Consider the following 25,967-nt stretch of genomic DNA (forward strand, 5'->3'; position numbering starts at 1 on the left):
AACCATGACATAGAAAGCCATCCACAACCTGTCTCCTCCATACATCTGTGACCTCGTCTCCCGGTACTTTCCTGCACGCAACCTCCGATCCTCACAAGATCTCCTTCTCTACTCCCCTATTATCTCCTCTTCCCACAATCGCATACAAGATTTCTCTCGTGCATCCCCCCTACTCTGGAATGCTCTACCACAACATATCAGACTCTCGCCTACCATCGAAACCTTCAAAAAGAACCTGAAGACCCACCTCTTCCGACAAGCCTACAACCTGCAGTAACCACCGATTGACCAAACCGCTGCACGGCCAGCTCTACCCTCACCTACTGTATCCTCACCCATCCCTTGTAGATTGTGAGCCCTCGCGGGCAGGGTCCTCTCTCCTCCTGTACCAGTTGTGACTTGTATTTTTCAAGATTATTGTACTTGTTTTATTATGTATACCCCTCCTCACATGTAAAGCGCCATGGAATAAATGGCGCTATAATAATAAATAATAATAATAATAATAATAAAATTAATGAATGCCACTTCGTTTTGGAGGCTACATTCAATACTCTGAACAGACACTAGTTTTATTTAATACCATCAGTGAGATAGAACTGAAATATAGGCAACATTTTGGGATATGTGTCTTAATAACTCAATTCAGGTTTTCATTCAGGTGTATAACATTAGGCCCCACTGCTCCCTGAGTATAACATCCAGCCCCTTGGTGTATGACATCCAGCCCCTCAGTAAATAACATCCAACCCCTCGGTGTATGACATCCAGCCCCCCGGTGTATAACATTCAGCCCCCCTGTGTATAACATCCAGCCCCCCGGTATATGACATCCAGCCCCCCGGTGTATGACATCCAGCCTCTTGGTAAATGACATCCAGCCCCCCGGTGTATAACATTCAGTCCCCCAGTGTATGACATCTAGCCCCTCGGTGTATGACATCCAGCCCCTCGGTGTATAACATTCAGCCCCTCAGTGTATAACATCCAGCCCCTCGGTAAATTACATCCAGCCCGTCGGTGTGTAACATCCAACCCTTCAGTGTATGACATCCTGCCCCTCGGTTAATGACATCCAGCCTCTTGGTAAATGACATCCAGCCCTTTGGTGTGTAACATCCAGCCCCTCGGTGTATGACATCCTGCCCCTCGGTAAATGACATCCAGCCTCTCGGTAAATTACATCCAGCCCCTCGGTAAATGACATCCAGCCTCTCGGTAAATTACATCCAGCCCCTCGGTGTATAACATCCAGCCCTTCGGTGTATGACATCCAGCCCCTCAGTAAATGACATCCAGCCTCTCGGTAAATGACAATCAGCCCTGCGGTGTATTACATCCAGCCCCTCAGTAAATGACATCCAGCCCCTCGGTAAATGACAATCAGCCCTTCGGTGTGTAACTTCCAGCCCCTTGGTGTATGACATCCTGCCCCTCGGTAAATTACATCCAGCCTCTTGGTAAATTACATCCAGCCCCCCGGTGTATTACATCCAGCCCCTCAGTAAATGACATCCAGCCCCTCGGTAAATGACAATCAGCCCTTCGGTGTGTAACTTCCAGCCCCTCCGTGTATGACATTCTGCCCCTCGGTAAATGACATCCAGCATCTTGGTAAATAACATCCAGCCCCTCGGTGTATGACATCCAGCCCCTCAGTAAATGACATCCAGCCACTCGGTGTGTAACATCCAGCCCCTCGGTGTATGACATCCAGCCCCTCGGTGTGTAACATCCAGCCCCTCGGTGTATGACATCCAGCCCCTCAGTAAATGACATTCAGCCCCTCGGTGTGTAACATCCAGCCTCTCTGTGTATGACATCCTGCCCCTAGGTAAAAGACATCCAGCCCCTCGGTAAATTATATCCAGCCCCTCGGTAAATGACATCCAGCCTCTTCGTAAATGACATCCAGCTCCACGGTGTAGAACATCCAGGCCCTCGGTGTATGACATCCAGCCCCTCAGTAAATGAAATCCAGCCTCTCGGTAAATGACAACCAGCCCCTCATTGTGTAACATCGAGCCCCTCGGTGTATGACATCCTGCCCCTCGGTTAATGACATCCATCCTCTTGTTAAATGACATCCAGCCCCTCAGTGTATGACATCCAGCCCCTCAGTGTGTAACATCCAGCCCCTCGGTGTATGACGTCCAGCCCCTCGGTAAATGAAAACAGCCCCTCGGTGTGTAACATCCAGCCCCTCGGTGTATGACATCCTGCCCCTCGGTAAATGACATCCAGCCTCTCGGTAAATGACATCCAGCCCCTCGGTAAATGACATCCAGCCCCTCGGTGTATGACATCCAGCCCCTCGGTGTATGACATCCAAACCCTCAGTAAATGACATCCAGCCCCTCGGTGTGTAACATCCAGCCCCTCGGTGTATGACATCCTGCCTCTCGGTAAATTATATCCAGCCCCTCGGTAAATGACATCCAGCCTCTTCGTAAATGACATCCAGCCCCTCGGTGTATGACATCCAGCCCCTCAGTAAATGACATCCAGCCTTTCGGTAAATGACATCCAGCCCCTTGGTGTATAACATCCAGCCACTCAGTGTATGACATCCAGCCCCTCGGTAAATGACATCCAGCCTCTCGGTAAATGACAACCAGCCCCTCGGTGTGTGACATCCTGCCCCTCGGTAAATGACATCCAGCCTCTTGGTAAATGACATCCAGCCCCCCGGTGCGTAACATCCAGCCCCCGGTGCGTAACATCCAGCCTCTCGGTAAATGACATCAGCCCCTCGGTGTATAACATCCAGCCCCTCGGTGTATGACATCCAATCCCTCAGTAAATTACATCCAGCCTCTTGGTAAACAACATCCAGCCCCTCGGTGAGTAACATCCAGCCTCTCGGTGTATGACATCCAGCCCCTCAGTAAATGACATCCAGCCTCTCGGTAAATGACATCCAGCCCCTCGGTGTGGAACATCCTGCCCCTCGGTAAATGACATCCAGCCTCTCGGTAAATGACATACAGCTTCTCGGTAAATGACATCCAGCCCCTCAGTGTATGACATCCAGCCCCTCGGTGTATGACATCCAACCCCTCAGTAAATGACATCCAGCCCCTCGGTAAATGACATCCAGCCCCTCGGTGTGTAACATCCAGCCCATCGGTGTATGACATCCAGCCCCTCAGTAAATGACATCCAGCCTCTCGATAAATGACATCCAGCCCCTCGGTGTGGAACATCCAGCCCCTCAGTGTATGAAATCCTGCCCCTCGGTAAATGACATCCAGCCTCTCAGTAAATTACATCCAGCCCCTCGGTAAATGACATCCAGCCTCTCAGTAAATGACATCCAGCCCCCCGGTGCGTAACATCCAGCCCCTAGGTGTACGACATCCTGCCTCTCGGTAAATGACATCCAGCCTCTCGGTAAATGACATCAGCCCCTCGGTGTATAACATCCAGCCCCTCGGTGTATGACATCCAATCCCTCAGTAAATTACATCCAGCCTCTTGGTAAACAACATCCAGCCCCTCGGTGAGTAACATCCAGCCTCTCGGTGTATGACATCCAGCCCCTCAGTAAATGACATCTAGCCTCTCGGCAAATGACAGAAAGCCCCATGGTGTATAACATCCAGCCCCTCGGTGTATGACATCCAGCCCCTAGGTGTATGACATCCTGCCTCTAGGTAAATGACATCCAGCCTCTTGGTAAATGACATCAGCCCCTCGGTGTATAACATCCAGCCCCTCGGTGTATGACATCCAATCCCTCAGTAAATTACATCCAGCTTCTTGGTAAACAACATCCAGCCCCTCGGTGAGTAACATCCAGCCTCTCAGTGTATAACATCCAGCCCCTCGGTGTATGACATCCAATCCCTCAGTAAATTACATCCAGCCTCTTGGTAAACAACATCCAGCCCCTCGGTGAGTAACATCCAGCCCCTCAGTAAATGACATCCAGCCTCTCGGCAAATGACAGAAAGCCCCATGGTGTATAACATCCAGCCCCTCGGTGTATGACATCCAGCCCCTCGGTAAATTACATCCTGCCCCTCGGTAAATGACATCCAGCCCCTCGGTGTGGAACATCCAGCTCCTCGGTGTATGACATACTGCCCCTCGGTAAATTACATCTTGCCCCTCGGTAAATGACATCCAGCCTCTCGGTAAATGACATCCAGCCCCTCGGTGTATGACATCCAGCCCCTCAGTAAATGACATCCAGCCTCTCGGTAAATGACATCCAGCCCCTCGGTGTGGAACATCCAGCCCCTCAGTGTATGACATCCTGCCTCTCGGTAAATGACATCCAGCCTCTCGGTAAATGACATCCAGCCCCTCGGTAAATGACATACAGCCTCGCGGTAAATGACATCCAGCCCCTCAGTGTATGACATCCAGCCCCTCGGTGTATGACATCCAACCCCTCAGTAAGTGACATCCAGCCTCTCGGTAAATGACATCCAGCCCCTCGGTAAATGACATCCAGCCCCTCGGTATGTATCATCCAGCCCCTCGGTATATGACATCCAGCCCCTCGGTAAATGACATCCAGCCTCTCGGTTAATGACATCCAGCCCCTCGGTGTGTAACATCCAGCCCCTCGGTGTATGACATCCAGCCCCTCGGTGTATGACATCCAGCCCCTCAGTAAATTACATCCAGCCCCTCGGTGTGTAACATCCAGCCCCTCTGTGTATGACATCCTGCCCCTCGGTAAATGACATCCAGCCCTTCGGTAAATGACATCCAGCCCCTCGGTAAATGACATCCAGCCCCTCGGTGTATAACATCCTGCCACTCGGTAAAGGACATCCAGCCTCTTGGTAAATGGCATCCAGCCCTTCGGTAAATGACATCCAGCCTCTCGGTAAATGACATCCAGCCCCTCGGTGTATAACATCCAGCCCCTTGGTGTATGACATCCAGCCTCTCGGTAAATGACATCTAGCCCGTCGATGTATAACATCCAGCCCCTCGGTGGATGGCATCCAGCCCCTCGGTAAATGACATCCAGCCTCTCGGTGTAAGACATCCAGCCCCTCGGTTTATGACATCCAGCCCGTCGGTAAATAACATCCAGCCTGTCGGTAAATAACATCCAGCCCTTCAGTGTATAACATCCAACCACCAGTATCCAGTCCCATTGCCCCCGGTGTATAAAATCAGGTTCCTCTCCCCTGCTGTATAACATCCAGCCCCTAGCACCCAATGTATAACATTCGGTCCCATTGCCCCCAGCATATAATATTCAGCCTCTCGCACCCGGTGTATACCATCTGATCCCATTGCCTCAGTGAATAACATCTGGCCCCTTACCCCCCAGTGTATAGCATCCAGTCCTATTGCCCCCAGTGTATAACATCTGGCCCCATTTCTCCTGGCGCACAATATCCAGCCCCATTGCCCCCAGTGTATAACTTCAGGTCACATTTTCCCCGGTGTTTAACATCCAACCCCATTGCATCCGGTGAATAATATCAAGCCCCACTGCCCTCAATGTATAACATCTGGCCCCTCAGATGTGTGACATCTGGCCCCTTGCCTCCCCCCATATATAACATCTGGCCCCGTCGCCCATGGTGTATAACAACAGGTCCCTCGCCAATCCGTGTACAACATCTGCCCCCTCGGCCCCAGTGTATAACATCCTGCCTCCCCCGCCATACCAAATGCCTTTACTAATATGTGACAGAACGGCTGGTGATGCAAAGCGCATTGATACCAGCGTGTACTGTAATAGGAGACACCGGGGTAACCAGTCCATTCATGACATTTCTTCCCTCCTAAAATCTTTCCCATCACCTGTGAGTAATTATTGAGAAGTGGAAGGAATCGCAGCAACTCGGCCCCGAAGTGGAGATCTCGTAACGTTAGATAGTGGGGGGCTGAGTGCTGAGGAGCAGAGAGCAGAAAAATCATCCTGATTTGTTGCCCATGACTGTGCCCAGTGCACAAGCTCCATACAGACATTGTTGGATGAGTTTGGTGGAAAAATAAGAAAGACCGCACAACCCCATCCAACAAGTTTAGGATATACTAGAAAAGAGATTGTGAGCTTGGCCTCTCCTTCAACATCAGAGTCTGACCTCACAAATGCTCTTTTGGATGAAGGGGCAAAAATTCCCACAGACACTACCAAAATCTAGTAGAAAGTCTTCCCACAAAAGTGGAAGCTGTTATATCTGCTAGGGACCAACTCCATATTAATATCTATGGATGTAGAGCGGTAGGTGAGAAAAGCTCCTGTAATGTAATGTGGTGGGGGCACATACTGTCCTTCATATCTACCATATAATCGTTTAATTCTGTCTGTCTGTAACGGAAATCCCGCAGGAGCAGTTCTGTCAGTCACAGTGCCACGTAGTTCAGTCACGTTTACTGAACAAGTTCTGTCAGTCACAGTGCCACATAGTTCAGTCACGTTTACTGAACAAGTTCTGTCAGTCACAGTGTCACGTAGTTCAGTCACGTTTACTGAACAAGTTCTGTCAGTCACAGTGCCACATAGTTCAGTCACGTTTACTGAACAAGTTCTGTCAGTCACAATACAACATAGTTCCCTCACGTTTACTGAACAAGTTCTGTCAGTAACAGTGCCACGTAGTTCAGTCACGTTTACTGAATAAGTTCTGTCAGTCACAGTGCCACGTAGTTCACTCACGTTTACTGAACAAGTTCTGCCAGTCACAGTGCCACGTAGTTCACTCACGTTTACTGAACAAATTCTGGCAGTCACAGTGCCACGCACAAATATATTATAGTGCCGATGTACTTCTTTCGTCTGATGATTTATTTAAATACAGTTAGATATTCATTTAATGGTTTATATATTTTGATGATCTGTTTAATAATTTTGTTCAGTTGTATTAAGTTCTATGGTTCTATAAGCAATAAAATTTAATGATAATGTATATATTTTACCCGGAAAATCCTGTGTATTCATTGCATTATTCTTAAATCTTCATAAATAAACTACATACATATTCTAGAATACCGATGCGTTAGAATCGGGCCACCATCTAGTTGTGTATAATTACGGTATACAGAAAGACAATATACTGTAGTAACTTCCAATCAGGGTCATAAAAAATATTTCTGAATTAATAGCTTTTATACGTATATATACATAGAATGAAAGTCTATGTAGGACACTTAGAAAGTTCATCTATTAAAGGGTGTGTCCACCTTTGGGGACTTTTTTTGTAATTAAATGTCTGTATTGTATGGTAAATATAATTTTGTAATTGTGTTTCACTCAAAATTTTGCACTATTAGTCTTTGATAGCCTCTTTGTTGCTGGTTACAGAAAAAGTTAACTGAAAACCTATCAGAGACCTCATTCTCATGGTCTAATGGGAGCATTTATAATGCTATTATCTGTCTTTTTTTAGCTCATTTCAGTCGTTTTATGACCACAGACCACATCAAAGTTGAATGTGCAATGAAACAAAGAACAATAGTGCAGCATTTTTAATGAAACTTGAATGAGAACAATATTTTCTATTGTCCCAAATACATGTATTTAAGTAAGTTTAAAAAAATAAAAAATAATAATAATTATAATAATAAAATAGACCCCAGAGGTACACAACCACGTTAATCTTTCTTTTATCTTTTATTAAGCAAGGCCCTAGGGAACATTAGTATGGGAAGTCCCATCACAGGGAAAATGATGTTCGTAGGTCATCGCTGTCCTAAATTGTGGTCCTGAACTTGCAGTGTGGAATTTTGGGATGAATGTAAATCGTGATGTGCATTATCAAGCGTTAATAACCGTTTATGCTTTATGTATACAGGCTCCTACTGAAAACATACAAAAAGTTTCACCCTCGTGACAAGAGACGCAGAGAACATTCTGGAACACTGACCGTTCATTCACAACCACTGGCCAATAAATGCCTTCTCTATGGACCTCTCAGGTAAGACAGTCTATATTGTAAAATGATTGTAAGGGACCAGGGTAAAATACAACCTTAACACGTGTACATTGCTATGGTAGATGCCACACATCTGAGCAGCATCTGAGCAGTAGTGAAAGCTCTTCCAGAAGTCATATCATGTTGGGTCATGAACCCTATGCCACCTTGGTAATTGGATTATGCCAATAGCAGCCCAGACAGGTATAAATACTCAGAAACGATCCTACCACTTAGTTGAAAAGAGGAAGCCACTAAGTGAACAATTCATCAAGATTTAAAGATAATCAAGTCTCGTTGATTTCTGTTGTTCTTACTAAATATAACGTTGGTGGTTTTCTCTAAGACGTTCGTTCATTCGCATTGCATTCTTTGTACACCCTTTCCGAGATTATGGGAGATGCACAGTTTTTCCTTAATAATGTAAAATCAATCTAAAATGGCTTGAGCTTGTTTTTTATTTTTTGTGTTGAATTATTTTTATAATATACTATACATGATAGAATGTGGGTGCAAGTGGCCCAGCAGAGTGGATGTGCAAGGCCAGATTTAGAAGTGTTGTGATGAACGAGCTTGGAGAATCAATGCATCACCAGGAAGGTACAGATAAATTGTAAAAGTGTCTTACCTTGCTGTTTGTAAGTGGACGCTTTATCTGCCCATCAATTAAAGTAGTCCGGATGGAAGTAGTTGCTGTCCGCTCCCTGTACAATGAACATTATTTTTTGCCTTCCTCAGCGACTGAAGCAGACATGGTTTATCAAAAGGTTCAAGCGATTCTGCGAGGTCTTGACATTCAACATCCAGCACAGCGGTCTGACCCAGGTAAACTGGGGTTTGAAGGAGAAAAATTGGGAGGAAAGTAAAATAATGATCAAAAAGCCAACTAAAAATAAACAGGTAGATAGTGAAATGGTGAAAAAAAAGATATGATTTTTTACGGGATTTCTATGTATGGAGTAGCATAGTCTGCGATGAAATTCCAAATAAAATACAAAAGGTTTACTCCACGCTCAACAGTGGCTTGATGGACACTCTTTTGGCCTTGTTTAGTAGCATGGGAGTCTATGTTTGACATTTGTGCTGGGAACGCTCCAAGAGAAGAACTGCAAAATGCAGCATGAAAGTAGGCAAATGTGCTTGTAGTTAACATTTTGGGTGTAAATACTTTACTGTTTTGACTTGATCTTTAACGGTTCTTCTCTAGTAGCTTTCCAGTGTTTTAAACCATGTTGATTAGTTACAGTGTCTGGAATGGGTCAGTAAAAGTCAAAATTGTCTAGTTTTGTAAATTGGTCTATACACAAGATAGCTGTCATAAAAACGTTCGTTCAGCAGATAGCTTGCTCTCCCAACACATACAAATGAGCATTCTACTTGTATGACCAGATATGTGTTTTCATTGTGGAGAAAGGAGAAATCTGCGGTCAGATACTGAAGTCCCCTGTACATATGAGATGGTCAACTCATCCACTAAAATTGGTGCGTTTGGATGACTTTCATTTAATTTGTACTGTGCCCTAAAGTTTTATTCTCACGTTTAAAGCTAGGTGGAGAACTGTACATAGTGAGAAAATAAGCAAGTTTGCAATTCATTTTCCATTTCTTCCTGCCTCCGTTCTCCTCCTATACCTGATTTTTTACTTTATTTTTTACTGCTTGTTGCCTTGGATGCCAACCACCTTCGCAATCCACCCACGGTGGCCACCTCCTAGGCAGGGAGCGCAGTGCTCATAAGCTCTTTTCTATAGAGCTTCTAATGAGTGCTCTCAAGATGGCCAGGATTGCTGAATCATGGTATATGCCCCTGATCCAAGCCAGATTCAGTACCACTGCGCATACTAACAGGTCAGCAGCATGGCTATGCTGCTGACCTGAACTGTCAATTACTCAGGAGCGCACTGCCAGCCAGCAGGAAGGGGCAAGGGAGCATTGTGCTCATGAAAATAGATCATGAGACACGGCCTTCAAGTCTCTGTGAGAACAAAGCTCAGTTTTGGAGCAGCAGAGAGGATCCCAAGTCGAATTCCACATTGTGTACGCTCATAATGAATGGTTGGTAAAAGATGTCAAGAGATAGATGGAACATAAAACTTTACAGAAATGTGAAGCACATTCTTATAATGTTCTGTGACAGGAATGCTGAGATGGACTCTGCACAAGAGCTTGGATCGGAATCCGAACAGTGGAAACATTATGGTGGGAGTTATCATTAAAGAGTTGGAGAAGGTATGAACATTCAATAATAACACCATTAGATTCCAGAGAACCATTCAATATGAAACACATAGTAAACCACGAAGGCCAACCACACCATGTCTAGTTTCAGTAATGATCTAGGAACTGAAATTCAGATCTGGTTTGTGCTTATAATATGTATTACAAAGATGTCTTTCCCAAAAGCCTATATGTTACTTCTCACGTCTCCAGAGGAAGAGAATAAGTATAGAAGACACTTGGGCTCTAAAGGGAAAGGGGAACAAGCTATTGCACAGTATTTTGGGAATACTGAAACAGCCCAAACCTGTTTGCACTCAACATTTAACAGAGTCAATTAATTCCCATTCAGAAACATATTAGATGGTCACCTGTTCCAACTAGCAATAAAATTATGTGAATAGCTACTTCTAGACAAATAGTGTCAAGAACCAGGAAGTCAGAATGAACCCATTATCAGTACCATATCTAATCCAGCCCCCTGTGATCATGTGGCAAGAAGCTAATCTCCAGTTATTCATTAACAGCAAGTTCTCTGTAGTTACCCAATAGATTATCATCCTATAGGTACCGACAGAGCGGAGTCACTCAGGGGGATGATGGTATGACCACTAACAATTACCGTACATGTCATGACAATAGATGTAGTATTTCCACACAAGTAAGATGTAGACTGTCGTGGTGTCTTTTGGGGTTTTGCTAACTAAATAGCATTTCCTGAAAGCTCGGAGTTTGTGGAAGCAAAAGCTCCCAGATAGCTTAGTTTACAGGACAGACTATATGACTTTTGGTCAGATATCTGCTTGAGAACAGGAAGAAAGATACAGTAACTTCCGGACACCATTTAAGTCCGGCTTTGCTAAACAAAGCAACTTTCTTGTCCAGTAACCGTATTTTAGTAGCTACCGATAAGACCTGTATGAACAACCAATAAAAGCATGGCAGCTAAAAATATTTAGAATATTATTTAAAAAACAAACACGATTTACTCACAGTCCGCGGGTCGCTGATTAGCCGACGCACTGTCGGTGTGACATCAACGCCACAGACAATACCTAAAACCAGGACCAGAGACTCAAAGCCAGATCTCGGGAGGTTGACAAAAGCATGCTTTTTTATAACAAACTGCAACCAGCAACCAAGATTTTGTGAAGGGGGACAACCCCTTTAAAGGGAATCTGTTAGCTGATACATGCTGGATCAACCAATCATGCAGACCATGCTCATGGTTTGGGCAGCATGAATCAGCTGATAAGTTCCATTTTAACAGCTACCTGTACCTTGAAATGAATAAAAAGATTTGTGTATGTTTGTAATTTTCTTCATTGATTTTCAGATATGCAGCTTGCAGCAAGAACTAAGTTTAAGATTTTTTGTCTCCTCCAGGAATATAGGCTGGATGTGAGGTCTGTGTGTCTCTCCCAGTAATATAGGCTGGATGTCAGGTCTGCATGTCTCTCCCAGTAATATAGGCTGGATGTGAAGTCTGTGTTTCCTCCCAGTAATACAGGCTAGATGTGAAGTCTGTGTATTTTGCCAGTAATATAGGCTGGATATGAGGTATGTGTATCTCTCCTAGTAATATAGGTTGGATGTGAGGTCTACATGTCTCTACCAGTAATATAGGTTGGACGTAAGGGCTGCATGTTCCTCACAGTAAGGTAGGCTGGATGTGAGCTATGTGTTTTACTCCCACTAATATAGGTTGGGTGTGAGCTGTTGTTTTTCTTCCAGTAATTTAGGCTGGATGTGAGGTCTGTGTGTCTCTCCCAGTAATACAGGCTGGATATGAGGTCTGCATGTATCTCCCAGACATATATAAACAACCAATGCTAAGTAAGCAAATTATTTAGAAGTGTCACTATAGATAATATGCAGACACCATGCATTAGTTTCTATATACTAGAAGGGATGGATGTGAGCTTTGTGTTTCTCTCCCAGTAATATAGGATGCATATGAGGTACAGACCAAATGTTTGGACACACCTTCTCATTTAAAGATTTTTCTGTATTTTCATGACTGTGAAAATTGTACATTCACACTGAAGGCATCAATACTATGAATTAACACATGAGGAATTATATCCTTAACAAAAAAGTGTGAAACAACTGAAATTATGTCTTATATTCTAGGTTCTTCAAAGTAGCCACCTTTTGCTTTGATAACTGCTTCGCACACTCTTGGCATTCTCTTGATGAGCTTCAAGAGGTAGTCACCGAGAATGGTCTTCCAACAATCTTGAAGGAGTTCCCAGAGATGCTTAGCACTTGTTGGCCCTTTTGCCTTCACTCTGCGGTCCAGCTCACCCCAAACCATCTCAATTGGGTTCAGGTCTGGTGACTGGGAGGCCAGGTCATCTGGCGTAGCACCCCATCACTCTTACTCTTGGTCAAGTAGCCTTTTCACAGCCTGGAAGTGTGTTTGGGGTCATGGTCCTGTTGAAAAATAAATGATGGTCACACTAAACGCAAACCGGATGGAATAGCATGCCGCTGCAAGATGCTGTGGTAGCCATGCTGGTTCAGTATGCCTTCAATTTTGAATAAATCCCCAACAGTTTCACCAGCAAAGCACCCCCACACCATCACACCACCTCCTCCATGCTTCATGGTGGGAACCAGGCATGTAGAGTCCATCCGTTCACCTTTTCTGCGTCGCACAAAGACACGGTGGTTGGAACCAAAGATCTCAAATTTGGACTCATCAGACCAAAGCACAGATTTCCACTGGTCTAATATCCATTCCTTGTGTTCTTTAGCCCAAACAAGTCTCTTCTACTTGTTGCCTGTCCTTAGCAGTGGTTTCTTAGCAGCTATTTTACCATGAAGGCCTGCTGCACAAAGTCTCCTCTTAACAGTTGTTGAAGAGATGTGTCTGCTGCTAGAACTCTCTGTGGCATTGACCTGGTCTCTAATCTGAGCTGCTGTTAACCTGCGATTTCTGAGGCTGGTGACTCGGATAAACTTATCCTCAGAAGCAGAGGTGACTCTTGGTCTTCCTTTCCTGGGGTGGTCCTCGTGTGAGCCAGTTTCTTTGTAGCGCTTGATGGTTTTTGTCACTGCACTTGGGGACACTTTCAAAGTTTTCCCAATTTTTCGGTCTGACTGACCTTCATTTCTTAAAGTAATGATGGCCACTCGTTTTTCTTTACTTAGCTGCTTTTTTCTTGCCATAATACAAATTCTAAAAGTCTATTCAGTAGGACTATCAGCTGTGTATCCACCAGACTTCTGCACAACACAACTGATGGTCCCAACCCCATTTATAAGGCAAGAAATCCCACTTATTAAACCTGACAGGGCACACCTGTGAAGTGAAAACCATTCCCGGTGACTACCTCTTGAAGCTCATCACTTCACACTTTTTTGTTAAGTTTATAATTCCACATGTGTTAATTCATAGTTTTGATGCCTTCAGTGTGAATTTACAATTTTCATAGTCATGAAAATACAGAAAAATCTTTAAATGAGAAGATGGATCCAAACTTTTGATCTGTTCTGTATATGTGTCTCTCCCAGGAATGTAAGCTGGATGTGAGGTCTGCATGTCTGTCCCAGTAATATGGAGACAGCAACACATTCTTGCTTTGCATTATATCCGAGTTCCCCACACTTTTACTCTGTCACTCTATTTTCCTCTGGATCCTACCAATGTGCACCTACCTGAATGCCAAACATGTGTTCTTCTCCAAGTAATATAGGTTGGATAGGAGCTCTGTATATCTCTACCCCCCACACACAAACTAATACAGGTTGGATGTGAGATCTATATGTCTCTCTATGTAATATAGGCTGAATGTGACATCTGTATATCTCCCCCAGTAATAAAGGCTGGATGTGAGGTCTCTGTGTCTCCCTCCAGTAATAGATGCTGGATGTGAGGTCTGTGTGTCTCTCGCAGTAAAATAGGCAAGATGTAAGCGTTGTGGTCTTCCTCTCTACACTCTACAGTAATAGATGTTGGATGACACGTCTGTGTGTTCCTCCCAGTAATATTAGAAGGATGCAAGTTCTTTATCCAGAGGGCTGCTGTCTTCAACTGCTTTCCTGTATCAGCACAGCTCTGTGGCTGGTTTTCTCTGCCCTCCCTGAGATACTATATCTCCTCTCTGCAGTTATGCATAAACTCCTTCCTGCTGTTATATCTAACACAGAGAGAAGGGACGAGGGAGGGGAGCAGAGAGAGCCATCAGAACCAGGATCTCTGATGGATTTGTATCAGTTAAGCAAAAGCACTCATCTAGATAAAGGACTTGTGGATACTATAACTTTAGGGATGAGATGGGCCCCTTGACTGGATGTACCGATTTTTCACAGAGGATAACTAACTTCTAACAATGACATGCCAAAATGGGACAATTGGAAACATGAAAAAGTAAAGCAAGAAGAAAACATAAATAGATTATGCTAGACATATTGTCAAAAGTGATGCAACAATGGATAAACAAATGCCAACGAGACCAAACCACCCCATATCCACCTGCATAAAGAAGTTATAGGGAAAAAAACACCACACTATAGACAAAGTGCATTAAGGAAGCTGGCAGAAATAAAGCAGCTGACATATCAATACGCTTCTAATGCGATAACAAATTATGATCAATGTCTACTGCCTCTGTTTAGAAAAAAAATATCTAGTATGTGTCTGTCTTGAAGATCAAACACTGAGGTTTTTTTACTTGACACATGCTGACTCTAAGTCAAGTTTTGTCACAATAGAAAATGGTGAAATTCTAGGACTCACATGAAATAAAGTGGCTTTAACTAATTTCACTAAGCATCCTAAGTATTCAAGGGTGTATAAAACACTTGATGTTATGATTTATAAAGCACATTATTATGTCAAAAGCATGGATGTATGCCAAATGTGAAGACATAAAAACACAAAAGCTAGACAGCTCAAATAATGTTATTTTTGTATGTTTTGAAGAAATACCAATCACAATATTTGTACTTTCACTTTAGGCAGAACTAGAAGACAACCTGCATTATATCATCCCTTTACTGCACACTCTGATGTACGCCATCACAAAGGTACCGTTCACTGTGGCAGGAAATACATGAAACTAACCACTAACAAATGTTTTTGCTACATTCACCATGTAAAATCTAAAAAAAACAAACACAATCTTTACATGAATTGTCATTTACATTTCAGGCTGCATATATCTCTGATGAATTGTATGAAAGAGTTTATGTCTTCTGCAAAAAGATACTTACTCTTCCCAAACCGTATTGTACGATTGGTCTGGACTACGCAGAGAGGCTAAAGACTGAGAAGAAAGTTCCAGGTACATATGTGCTATCCTCAACATACTAGTTTAAATCTTGCATGTCTATATTACTGTTATGCATAGTAAATACTAGGTTTTGTGATATTTTAGGTTTTTCATATCAAAAGATGGTTGTTTTGGAACAAAACCTCAAAAGGGATGCCAATCATCATCAAGACAAGTAAGTTACCAAAAACTCCTAATATGTAAGTGCGGTGACCCTTTGCCTATAGTCATCTCATTTATCACAGCTCACTCTTGAGATACTCGAAAATTGACAGCAATCTTCCTATGAGGCTAGGAAAATTTTCCATGATCTCATGCAAATCGCCTGCTCGGAGATCCATCTGGGCTTTCACAAAGTACACTGCTCAAAAAATAAAGGGAACACTTAAACAACAGCATATAACTCCAAGTAAATCAAACTTCTCTGAAATCAAACTGTCCACTTAGGAATCAACACTGTTTGATAATCAATTTCACATGCTGTTGTGCAAATGGAACAGACAACAGATGGAAATTATTGGCAATTATCAAGACACACTCAATAAAGGACATCTCAGTACCAATGGTTTCTGGCTGATGTTTGGGTCACTTCTGAATGTTGGTTGTGCTTTCACACTCGTGGTAGCATGAGATGGACTCTACAACCCAGACAAGTGGCTCAAGTAGTGCAGCTCATCCAGGATGGCACATCAGTGCGAGCTGTGGCAAGAAGGTTTGCTGTGTCTGTCAGCGTAGTATCCAGAGACTGGAGGCGCTACCAGGAGAAGTGGAGAGGGCTGTAGGAGGGCAACAACCCAGCAGCAGGACCGCTACCTCAGCCTTTGTGCAAGGAGGAACAGGAAGAGCACTGCCAGAGGCCTGCAAAATGACCTCCAGCAGGCCACAAATGAGCATGTGTCTGCACAAACAGTTAGAAACCGACTCAATGAGGATAGTCTGAGTGCCGATGTCCACAGATGGGGGTTGTGCTCACAGCCTAACACCATGCAGGCCGCTTGGCATTTGCCACAGAACACCAGGATTGGCAAATTCGCCACTGGCGTCCTGTGCTCTTCACAGATGAACGCAGGTTCACACTGAGCACATGTGACAGGTGTGATAGAGTCTGGAGATGCCATGGAGAGCGATCTGCTGCCTGTAACATCCTACAGCATGACCGGTTTGGCAGTGGGTCAGTAATGGTGTGTTGTGGCATTTCTTTGGATGGCTGCACAGCCCTCCATATGCTCACGAGAGGTAGCCTGACTGCCATTACGTACCAGGATGAGATCCTCAGACCCCTTGTGAGACCATATGCTGGTGCGGTTGGCCCTGGGTTCCTCCTAATGCAGGACAATGCCAGACCTCATGTGGTTGGAGTGTGTCAGCAGTTCCTGCAAGATGAAGTCATTGAAGCTATGGACTGGCCCACCCATTCCCTAGACCTGAATCCGATTGAACACATCTGGGACATCATGTCTCGCACCATCCACCAACGTCACGTCGCACCACAGACTGTCCAGAAGTTGGCGGATGCTTTAGTCCAGGTCTGGAAGGAGATCCCTCAGGAGCCCATTCGCAACCTCATCAGGAGCATGCCCAGGCATCGTAGGAAGATCATACAGGCACGTGGAGTCCACACACACTACTGAGCATCATTTCCTTGTCTTGAGGCATTTCCACTGAAGTTGGATCAGCCTGTGGCTTCATTTTGCACTTTGATTTTGAGCATCATTACAACTCCAGACCTCCGTGGGATATTAGTTGTGATTTACGTTGATCATGTTTAGGTTTTATTGTTCTCAACACATTCCACTATGTAATGAATAAAGATGTACAACTGGAATATTTCATTCAGTGATATCTATTATGTGGGATTTTAGTGTTCCCTTTATTTTTTTGAGCAGTATAAATAAGGAAAAGTGCAATCACAGATTAATTATTTTCTATAATGGAAGTCATCATCCTTACTGATGGTTTATATCATCACAGAAAGCTAATAGGTTATTTCACTCCCATTTTTTGCAAATTGTTAGTAATTTTTTTTTATGTTTGGGTGTACAGTTAAAGTTGTATCCCATTTAACCTACCTCTCTTCTTGCTACTCCTCTGCTTCTTTGCAAATCCCTTCATTGGCTCCCAATTCCCCAACGTATCCTGTTTAAACTAAAAACCTATCCATAATTTGTCTCCTCCATATATCTCCAAACAAATCTCTTGATATCTTCCCACACATAATCTCTGGTCCTTCTAAGACCGCCTTCTCTCCTCCACCATCATACATTCCTCACCCAATCGCCTCGAAGACTCCCGAGTCCTCTGGAATTCTGTGAGCTAACATGTCCGGTTATCCACGAAATTTTGAACTTTCAGATGGAACCTGAAAAAACGTCTCATTGAAACAACCTGCAATAAACCCCGCTGTCATCTCACCACCAACGAAGCTGTCACCTCACCACACGGGAGCTGCTGAAACCACCCATCCTACTGTCTCTTTTCCCATTATCCTGTAGACAGTAAGGCTAAGTTCACATTTGTGTATGTGTCCGCAGCATATCATCTGCATCCGCAAACGCATGCCAAAGCGCATGCAAAAGCATGCTTACGCCTGCGCATCATCTTGCGCATGACACAAACAAAAACGTTGCATGTGCATGCGTTTAAATGCATTTTGGCATGCGTTTACGTTTTTTATGCCCATGGCGGAGGCGGTGACATCATTTTCTGGACATGCGCAGTCTAAAGTACGCATGCCTATTGTGATGCAGTGACCCCTGTTACAGGTAAGGGGCGCTGCATGGTCTCCCCAGAATACGCATAGAGGCGTATTGAGGCCATAGGAATGCATGGCAGTCGCAGGCACAACTATGGTGATGAGACAAAGTCCAGCAGTATTGTGAATGGCCGGTATATGGGTCGCAGAGGAAGATACTCTGCACTGTAAGCCTGAAGTAAGGTTGTTCTGGGACCTGTAGTCCCACAAGTAATTGTGTTGTTTTATAAGGGAGGCTGATAGGGCTAGTTTGAGCGCTGGGTGGGTCGAACTAGCCACACACACACACGCCACCCATCTATGGGAGTGGTTACAGCTTGATAATGTGACCAGGGTGTGGGTCACATGGTTTCTGTATATGGACCTGAATGGTTCTGGGCAGGAAGGTCCTGTGAGAGGAAAGGCATGAGTGTTGGAGGTCCAGAGTGTGGACCAGATCCCTGAAGAGCACCTGGTGAGGCCGTGATCCTGAGTGGCCTCTGTGTTGGGAGGCCCTGTGTGTGGAGCGGATCCCTGAAGAGCACGAGGAGAGGTCATGGATCTGTAGAGCCGGCGACGACTACTTTGTGGGGGAATCTACCGTCCTTGCGTATCAATGCGTTCCCATAAACAGTAATGCGATTTTTTGGATGCAATTATCTGCATGTGCATGATTGCGCAATATTTGACGACTCAAAAAATGCAACGTGTTGCGTTTGCCAGACACCTCTGCACACCGCGAAACGACGCTTGCGTACTTATTCGCATGCGAACACGTGAAAAAGCATGTCCCTGCGTACACCATGTTAAAGATATGTACACATGACGCATGCGGATCGATGCGGATCGTACGCTGCGCATACATAAACAAATGTGAACCCGGCCTTAGTCAACATAGGCAGGGCTCTCTAACCTCTGTACCAGCCTGTCATTCTTAGTTTATTCATTGTAATTAAATTGTATGGAATCAATGGTGCTCTAAAAATAAATAATAGTATAAAAGATGAGGATTATCATAGTAAATAAATATGTTGCTTGCAGGGTGCTACTGTTTTTGGATCCAGCATTGGTTTCGGAGGCTGTTTGTAACACACTTCTACGTGAGACTCAAGCCAGTCAGATGTCTCACTCACCCATATCGTGTATGACTTATGTCATTATCAATTGTATTCAGGCCGCACATGGGAAAGACTGTGACATAGCATTGCTACAACAGGTGCTGAAGGTAAGCATTTGGGGCATTCATGTTAGGGATTAAAGGGTTATTCCCAACATCGAAGGTAGTTCCTAAGAGTATGGCTCTGAAATTTTAGATGCAAGAGATAGTTGAGTGAACTGGTGAAGAAACCTGTTCTCCTGATTGGTTGTAGGTCACAGGTGTCTGACGTCCACTGATCTACAAGATATCACCTATCTGATAGTTGAGAATAACTCTTTAAATTAAGATGATTTGTTGGACTTTCATAATAGTAGAATCCATTCACTTTGTTATTTTTTTCACCAGGATAAATCCGCTGATGAGGTGGAACTTTGGTTTCAAGAAGTTCTATCGGTGGTGGAGCGTGGTGAGCAGGAGAGTGTCGGCACCAGGCAGAGACACAATGAACGGTTGCAGGAACTTTATAAGAAAATAATTTCATCTCAAGAAGGTAGGCTGGATATTCTTCAGTATTCGACTGCATCCTTGTCGAATTGGCTTACCCATAATGCCATTTAGACAAATGTCTGGGGTATTATAACGCTCTAAAGGTAGTTCAAGCTGTCCTATCTCATATCAGGTATTTTTTCACTACTTTTTGACACCAATAATGTTTTTAGAATCTTATTGTACCCTAAAGTATTTCCCGACTCTTTCATATAGCTTGTATTAATTGGTAAAACCTATAATTTACCAATCAGTTTTCTAAAGCAAGTTAACAAATGCGAGCCGTGACCTGACTTATTGTTCTAGGCTGCATTTCCAAGTCCACTTTTTTTTTTTATTCTTTTGTAGAATCAGCTACGTCAAAGCTTCAGAGGATCCCGCTGCCCAGCCCAAAATTCAGTGTTCATCTCTGGACTGACGACGATCAACTATGTAATGGAGGTTTTCTTACTGTCTAGTTTACGATGTGCACTATACTCTGGCCTCTAACTTCTGTAAATTAGAAGATAGGTGCAATCCGTCCATATCAGAGACATGTCCCAAGAGTAACTCCTTTTACAGAGGTAGGGAACTAGCTCATTGCCAACTACATACAGTTAAGTCCATATATATTTGGACAGAGACAACATTTTTCTAATTTTGGTTATAGACATTACAACAACGAATTTTAAACAAAACAATTCAGATGCAGTTGAAGTTCCAACTTTCAGCTTTCATTTGAGGGTATCCACATTAAAATTGGATGAAGGGCTTAGGAGTTTCAGCTCCTTAACATGTGCCACCCTGTTTTTAAAGGGACCAAAAGTAATTGGACAATTGACTCCATGGCTATTTCATGGACAGGTGTGGGCAATCCCTTCGTTATGTCATTCTCAATTAAGCAGATAAAAGGCCTGGAGTTGATTTGAGGTGTGGTACTTGCATTTGGAAGGTTTTCGTAAACATGTGGTCAAAGGAGCTCTCCATGCAGGTGAAACAAGCCATCCTTAAGCTGCGAAAACAGAAAAAACCCAATCGAGAAATTGCTGCAATATTAGGAGTGGCAAAATCTACAGTTTGGTACATCCTGAGAAAGAAAGAAAGCACTGGTGAACTCATCAATGCAAAAGTGGGCGCCCACAGAAGACATCAGTGGTGGATGATCGCAGAATAATCTCCATGGTGAAGAGAAACCCCTTCACAACAGCCAACCAAGTGAACAACACTCTCCAGGAGGTAGGCGTATCAATATCCAAATCTACCATAAAGAGAAGACTGCATGAAAGTAAATACAGAGGGTTCAATGCACGGTGCAAGCCACTCATAAGCATCAAGAATAAAAAGGCTAGACTGGACTTTGCTAAAAAACATCTAAAAAAGCCAGCACAGTTCTGGAAGAACTTTCTTTTGACAGATGAAACCAAGATCAACCTCTACCAGAATGATGGAAAGAAAAAAGTATGGCGAAGGCGTGGTACAGCTCATGATCCAAAGCATACCACATCATCTGTAAAGCACGGCGGAGGCAGTGTGATGGCTGCCAGTGGCACTGGGTCACTAGTGTTTATTGATGATGTGACACAGGACAGAAGCAGCCGAATGAATTCTGAGGTATTCAGAGCTCAGATCCAGCCAAATGCAGCCAAACTGATTGGTCGTCGTTTCATACTACAGATGGACAATGACCCAAAACATAAAGCCAAAGCAACCCAGGAGTTTATCAAAGCAAAGAAGTGGAATTTTCTTGAATGGCCAAGTCAGTCACCTGATCTCAACCCAATTGAGCATGCATTTCACTTGTTAAAGACTAAACTTCACACAGAAAGGACCACAAACAGCAACTGAAAACCACCGCAGTGAAGGCCTGGCAGAGCATCAAAAAGGAGGAAACACAGCATCTGGTGATGTCCATGAGTTCAAGACTTCAGGCAGTCTTTGCCAACAAAGGGTTTTCAACCATAAGTACTAGAAATGAACATTTTATTTAAAATTATTTAATCTGTCCAATTACTTTTGGTCCCTTTAAAAACAAGGTGGCACATGTTAAGGAGCTGAAACTCCTAAACCCTTCATCCAATTTTAATGTGGATACCCTCAAATGAAAGCTGAAAGTCTGAACTTCAACTGCATCTGAATTGTTTTGTTTAAAATTCATTGTAATGTCTATAACCAAAATTCGAAAAATGTTGTCTCTGTCCAAATATATATGGACTTAACTGTAAATGCCAGCTATGCTGTCCCTAGAAGTGCTGTCCAGATTATCACCACAATTCATGGTCACATTATGACTCCAGTCCGCCATTGAGAGCAGTCAGTTGTCAGACTGACTTATTTTTACCTAATTTTGGGTAGAAATTTTGGCCTTCAGTCATAGAGATTTTGTCTTTATGATCCGCTTATCAATAGTCTCCTTTATTGCTACATCGAAATACGATGGACACATGTATAATAGTAACAATATTATTATTTGCTTCTAAATACCAGGGAAAGAGCTGATGCTGTTCATGAGGGAGACCCTAACCACAGATGGGGAGACGGAATACGTCAAGGAGCCAGAACTCTCCTTGGACCCAGAAGGCAACGAACAGCACCGCATCTCTGTGTGGTCCAATGATAGTGGGATAGAAAGAGACTTGCCAGGGGCAGAAGAGAAAGAATTGGCAAAGTTATATAGAAAACCTTGCATTAAGAAAAAAGGTGCAGACGTGGACTCTGCTGTCCTTCTTCAAAGCCTCACCAAGGCACCCAAAGGAAGCCGGGCAGCCACACTACAGAGGCTCTCAGGGCAGAGTACAGAGATCCCAAATGGACCAGATAGGCTGCCCACCGCTCGAGTGGTGATTCTGGGAGACGACAGAGCTTTGGGCAGATTGGCAAAGGCATACTACTCTTTCAGGTACTGAAATCACAAGGAAATCATACATGAGTCTGACTTTAACCACTTGTGTGGTCCTTTAACATTGTTTGAAATCAGGACACATGTCTGTAATATTATAGAATTTACAGGCAAATGTGACACCACTATATGGATGACCATGCATTAAAAATCCAGGGCTGCAAAGAATAGTATTGTGGTGATCTTGACTCTACTGAACAAATGAAAAGTGGAAATATAGAATTCATACAATCCTAGAACTTTTAGTACCATGTTAAAGTTGTTGCCTTGTCACAATATCAGGTCATCAACATCAGATCAGTGAGAAGTCAGACAACCGAAACTCTAAAGGATCAATTGTTACGAGCACCAGCGCCAATGGGTGTAAACATATTGATTAGAGCTGCAATTCGCAATTCCATTAAATGTGTAGTGGCCGCTGCTGTGTACTACAGAACAGCTCCTACTCTGCCATTCTCCTGTCTTAAATAGAAGCTGTTCTGCAGTACCCGGTAGTGGCTGCTATACAATGAATAAAGCTATGCAGTGCAGCTCCGATCCATATTTACATCTGGCTGTCACCAGAGCTTATAACAGTTGATCAGTGAGGATTTTCAGGTGTCGGACCCCATTGATCAAAAAATGATGACTTATACTGATGACCGGTCAACACTATTTTGTGATAGGTCAGCCGATTTAGGGTACAAGTAGCAAACTTCTAGATGGATTAATTAACTGGTTGTAGCCCACTAATATTATAAACCAAAGGGTGTTATGTTAGTTGTATTAGCTGTGAGGGTCATACGTTGTCACAGATATGAAGCTTTAATTGGAGTGGTTAACAATAACTGTATGAATTTAAGGATTCTGTAGCACCATTTGGCCAAGAAAATGCATTGAAATATGTCCGTATGTAATGAAAAAAGTTGAACCAAAGTGAATATTAATATTTATTTGTAGAAAGAGAGAAGCCAGGAGGCCTCATCGGACCCTGAAAGCCAATCTTCAATTTTATTGTATTCCTATCCAAGGAGAACGGACTGATACCTCAGACGAAATGGTAAAAGTGAGTTATATTAATTTAGCAAAGTATATAGGTTGTATACCGCCTCCAGCTATTTGTTTTAAAGTGGAGACTGAAGACTCATAGTCCTTCCAGAATCCAATGGAAAGCTCTGTTTTCTGCTTGTCATGCAGTTTTTTAACTAATCCCTTGTGACACTACTTATCTAATGCATGGCTAAGAGGCTACAGTTGCATATGTAGCAGTTTATGGATTTATGTGTTCCGTGCTTTGCTTCTGGTTTGGTGCACAATAATGAGAGTCCTACCATAAAAAATATTTTTCTTCATAGGAAGAGATGGCCGCCATGAGCGACATGTGCGAGCTCAGCACTTATCTGGGTCAGGTCGATCCGTGGTATGACAAAAACATTAACACGCTCTATGACAGAATCACCAAACTTGCACTTATGGTAAGTAATCTGACATATTAGCTCCACTAGTTCTCACATGACAGGAAGGAGACAACTGCTGATGGATCTATTAATATAAGGACATTAGTAAAATTCTTACAAGAATTTACAAATACAGAGTAGAGCTTTCTTTTCAGCCTTGGTTTGATAATTTTTGTAGCAGCTTGATAGACATAACCCACTAGTATAAATCTATTAATTTATCATACTGTCCTAATATTGATGAATCATAGTAACAACTGCTGACACTGTTATGATCCGGTGACCTTGGAGCCGCATGAAACTTTCTCTGGAGCAGGTGGTAACTGTACTGACTGCAAATTCTGAACTAACACCGCAACTAGAAGTAGCCGTGGGGTGTGCCTAACAAACCCTAGACACCTCGACACAGCCGGAGGACTAAATACCCCTATAGATGGAAATAGGAATTCTACCTTGCCTCAGAGCAGAACCCCAAAGGATAGGCAGCCCCCCACGAATATTGACTGTGAGTAGGAGAGGAAAGACACACGCAGGCAGAAAACAGGATTTAGCAAAAGAGGCCACTCTAGCTAAATAGGAAAGGATAGGACAGAATACTAAGCGGTCAGTATTAAAACCCTTCCAAAAATATCCACAGCAGATAATACAAAAAAATCCACCATCTAACTAAAGACGTGGAACGTATATCTGCAACTCCTGAGAATCCAACAAGACTGAGAAAATACTGACACAATCTAAGCTGGACAAGAAAAAACAAATGAATAGCACTGAATTATCAAGCACACAGCATGTGTGCTACAGAAACAAAACCAGACACTTATCTTTGCTGATTTGGCAGCAAGGCAGGAGGAACCAGACAGAGGTCCAACACCTCCCAACAACCATGGACAACTGGCAAGGACTAATGAATCCTGCACACCTAAATACCCCAGTCAGAACTGCAATCAGCAGATACACCTGACCAGGACTGCAACCCAGGGACAACTGCATTACCACCTACAACCACCGGAGGGAGCCCAAAAGCAGAATTCACAACAGTACCCCCCCTTGAGGAGGGGTCACCGAACTCTCACCAGAGCCCCCAGGCCGATCAGGACGAGCCAGATGAAAGGCACAAACTAAATTAGCAGCATGGACATCAGAGGCAAAAACCCAAGAATTATCCTCCTGGCCATAACCCTTCCATTTGACAAGGTGCTGAAGCCTCCGCCTCGAAAAACGAGAATCCAAAATCTTCTCAACAACATATTCCAACTCCCCATCAACCAACACAGGGGCCGGAGGATCAACAGAAGGAACAACGGGCACCACATATTTCCACAATAAAAATCTATGGAAGACATTATGGATAGCAAAAGAGGCCGGAAGCGCCAATCGAAAAGACACCGGATTAATAATCCCAGAAATCCTATAAGGACCAATAAACCGAGGCTTAAACTTAGGAGAAGAAACCTTCATAGGAACATGACGGGAAGACAACCAGACCAGATCCCCAACCCGAAGCCGGGAACCAACACACCGACGATGATTAGCAAAAGATTGAGCCTCCTCCTGAGACAACACCAAATTGTCCACCACATGAGCCCAAATCTGCTGCAACCTGTCAACCACAGAATTCACACCAGGACAGTCAGAAGGCTCAACCTGCCCAGAAGAAAAACGAGAATGAAAACCAAAATAACAAAAGAAAGGCGAAACCAAAGTAGCCGAACTAGCCCGATTAATAAGGGCAAACTCGGCCAATGGCAAGAAGGCCACCCAATCATCCTGATCAGCAGACACAAAGCATCTCAAATAAGTCTCCAAAGTCTGATTAGTTCGCTCGGTCTGACCATTTGTCTGAGGATTAAATGCAGAAGAAAAAGACAAATCAATGCCCAGCCTAGCACGAA

At 43.7% G+C, this 25,967-nt stretch overlaps 1 protein-coding gene across 7 annotated transcripts in view; it reads left to right on the forward strand.

Moving 5' to 3' along the window:
* Positions 1-25,967, forward strand: part of PIK3R6 (phosphoinositide-3-kinase regulatory subunit 6) — a 129,969-nt gene that overhangs the window by 76,811 nt on the left and 27,191 nt on the right. For 4 of the 7 annotated variants that reach the window (XM_069750644.1, XM_069750642.1, XM_069750649.1 and 1 more), the window contains exons 2-13: positions 7,773-7,895; positions 8,631-8,717; positions 10,030-10,121; positions 15,075-15,143; positions 15,268-15,400; positions 15,494-15,563; positions 19,161-19,344; positions 19,624-19,768; positions 20,113-20,196; positions 22,228-22,639; positions 23,579-23,684; positions 23,974-24,093. In XM_069750644.1, the coding sequence (XP_069606745.1) occupies positions 7,883-7,895; positions 8,631-8,717; positions 10,030-10,121; positions 15,075-15,143; positions 15,268-15,400; positions 15,494-15,563; positions 19,161-19,344; positions 19,624-19,768; positions 20,113-20,196; positions 22,228-22,639; positions 23,579-23,684; positions 23,974-24,093 (1,515 nt within the window). In that variant the 5' untranslated portion in view covers positions 7,773-7,882. The remainder of the gene's footprint in view (positions 1-7,772; positions 7,896-8,630; positions 8,718-10,029; positions 10,122-15,074; positions 15,144-15,267; positions 15,401-15,493; positions 15,564-19,160; positions 19,345-19,623; positions 19,769-20,112; positions 20,197-22,227; positions 22,640-23,578; positions 23,685-23,973; positions 24,094-25,967) is intronic. The other 3 variants (XM_069750647.1, XM_069750646.1, XM_069750648.1) reach the window with 1 other exon arrangement.

The sequence above is a fragment of the Ranitomeya imitator genome, chromosome 2, assembly GCF_032444005.1.
Source record: "Ranitomeya imitator isolate aRanImi1 chromosome 2, aRanImi1.pri, whole genome shotgun sequence".
Taxonomy (NCBI): Eukaryota; Metazoa; Chordata; class Amphibia; order Anura; family Dendrobatidae; genus Ranitomeya; species Ranitomeya imitator.